The sequence below is a fragment of the Carya illinoinensis genome, chromosome 8 (genome assembly GCF_018687715.1).
Source record: "Carya illinoinensis cultivar Pawnee chromosome 8, C.illinoinensisPawnee_v1, whole genome shotgun sequence".
In the NCBI taxonomy this organism is placed as follows: domain Eukaryota; kingdom Viridiplantae; phylum Streptophyta; class Magnoliopsida; order Fagales; family Juglandaceae; genus Carya; species Carya illinoinensis.
The window spans coordinates 5170623-5173201 of NC_056759.1; the positions used below are offsets into that span (position 1 = coordinate 5170623).

General features: G+C 39.1%; 1 protein-coding gene across 1 annotated transcript; it reads left to right on the forward strand.

The window, feature by feature from the left end:
* The first annotated feature begins 1190 nt into the window (after positions 1 to 1190).
* LOC122318088 (protein PHOSPHATE-INDUCED 1-like) lies at positions 1191 to 2398 on the forward strand. The gene has a single exon (XM_043135222.1). The coding sequence runs from the start codon at positions 1289 to 1291 to the stop codon at positions 2243 to 2245; it is 957 nt and encodes a 318-aa protein (XP_042991156.1). The 5' UTR covers positions 1191 to 1288; the 3' UTR covers positions 2246 to 2398.
* The last annotated feature ends 181 nt before the right edge of the window (positions 2399 to 2579 follow it).

Consider the following 2579-nt stretch of genomic DNA (forward strand, 5'->3'; position numbering starts at 1 on the left):
GTGCAAAGTATGCACTTGTACAGTTGTGGATACATAGAATTGCTCTTAAGAATTTACATGAGAGGTTTGGGCCGCGACCATGCTGCGTGTAAATGCCGTCAAAAAGAACTCGAGTTGCGTAACAGCTCAGGACTTTTACAACAATAATGAAAAATGAAATTTGTAGTTAAGATTAACGTATATTTATTTTCTTATTATCATTTCTATAATGTATTTGAAATTTTTATTTTTTTATTTTTTTTAATATCTTTAATTATAAAAAAAATATACAACTTCATTAATAGTTACTTTTTTAACCATTAAGTTAAAAAAAATTATAAATATAAAAGGAGCAGTAAAAATATAATATGAGATAATAAGCCTATCATTATTCTTGTAATTGTGGTTTGCATAATTATTATATATATTTTTAAAATAAATAAATAAATAGATTGTGTATATATATAATTAATATTTTTTAATAATAAATCTATTTTTTTTTTAAACATATTACAAGACGCTTGTCGACTATCTAACCTCACTAAATATAACACATCCGGAGGGAGGTTGATTTTCCCCGGATATACCTTTCGCAAAGGGGGCACAGTTTCGTGCTTTTCCAATCTAACGAAGCTGGGTTTTGTCCCATTACCCCAATAGCTGGCCGCAAGGCGAAAGCTGTTACGTTCTGTTGACTAAAAAATCTCAATGTGGCTGAAAGCTAACTACGTCTCGCAAAATTCGGCTAAAAAATAACACGAGCTCACCGGAAAAAAAAAAAAACACTCAGCAGTGAATTTTAGAATTGTATTTTTCCATTTCTTTATATTTTCAGATTTTTATTGTTTTGAGTTAAAATATCAATATTTTGTTCTGGTTTATCTTTTCTATTTTTGAATGAATTCACACTTTTTTGTGATCCCTCGTTGAAGTCAAGACCAGTAGCACTCATTTTTTGGGTTCCCTGCTATTGGCTGGCATAAACCTGTAATGTTGGTGATACCTTGTTGACTTAATATAGAGTAGATTGCTCACAAATCGTTTTCTTTTTAATAAGAGATCACGCGTTACCTACGGCTGGCTGACACCTCACTCTCCGGCAATATTAATTATCATTCGCAATGTCAAATGCCTGTGTTCGGTGGTCCCTTCCTCGTAGTCTCTCACCCGTGCTTTTGACCCCTATATATATTCCTCCCCGCTTGCTCCTCTTCTCCACATCTCAACTCCGCATAGCTCTCTCTCAATTCTTACCTCATTTTCTACAGTTGCTAACCCTGCCTCGGATATTTCAGTCCATAAATTTATAATGGCTTCTTCAGTTTGCACCAATCTATTATTTCAACTACTCCTGGTCATCTCCCTATTGCATTTCTGCTTGGCGGCGAGGAGACTCGTTGAGTCAGATGAAACCCAAAACACACTGCTTTTCCAATATCACAATGGCCCTCTTCTTACTGGCCAAATTTCTATAAATCTGATATGGTATGGCAAATTTAAGCCATCTCAACGAGCCATCATCTCAGATTTCATTACCTCCCTTTCTACTTCCAATCCCACGACGGCGCAACCGTCCGTTTCCAAGTGGTGGAAAACCACCGAAAAATACTACCACCTCGTTAACACCAAGAAGCCTTCCGGTCTTGTCTTCTCATTGGGTACCCAGATGGTCGATGAGAGCTACTATCTGGGTAAATCACTCTCGAATAAGCAAATAGTTGAGTTGGCATCGAAGGGAGGCCAGCAAAATGCCATTAACGTGGTTCTGACCTCAGCGGACGTGACCGTGGAAGGGTTCTGCTCCAGCAAATGCGGTACTCATGGATCTTCCGAGGGGGCATCCGTGAAGGGTAAGACCTACAGGTTTGCTTACATTTGGGTTGGCAATTCGGAGACTCAGTGCCCGGGACAATGCGCGTGGCCATTCCACCAGCCCATCTACGGGCCCCAGAGCCCACCTTTGGTTGCTCCCAACAACGACGTGGGTCTGGACGGCATGGTCATCAACCTGGCTAGCCTTTTAGCCGGTACAGCCACCAACCCTTTCCGTAATGGCTACTTCCAGGGTCCAAAGGCGGCGCCACTCGAAGCTGCGTCGGCTTGTCCTGGTGTGTATGGCAAGGGAGCCTACCCCGGCTATGCTGGGGACCTTTTATCGGACCCCACAACTGGTGCTAGCTATAATGCAAATGGTGCTAATGGAAGGAGATACTTGCTTCCAGCTCTGTTCGACCCCCTTACCAAAACCTGTTCCACTCTGGTCTAATAGAAGATCCTGTAACGTGCAAAAATGTAGCCCATTAATGTATACATGATAGTGGACCGTAGAAAATAGAGATAAGAAAGAGATTTGATTGTTTAATTCATTATTTATTTTGTAATCCCATGAAATGATAAAACTTTCCATTAAATTTATTTATTTTTATCGTGCCCAAAACCTAAATGAATCTTAATCTTAAGCGACACATTCCTAAAGGCAAGGTTCTAGATACTGTAATTCATTTATTTGTTATATTGTTTTGGTTTTCGGACGAATAATAGAAGATAGCAAATTACTTTGGTTTGCTTCATATTTTGCATCTTCTCTTTTTGGTAAAATT

What these genes read in the sequence shown, in the direction of transcription:
- LOC122318088 (XM_043135222.1), top strand. Translation starts at nt 1,289, where the DNA reads ATGGCTTCTTCAGTTTGCACCAATCTATTATTTCAACTACTCCTGGTC.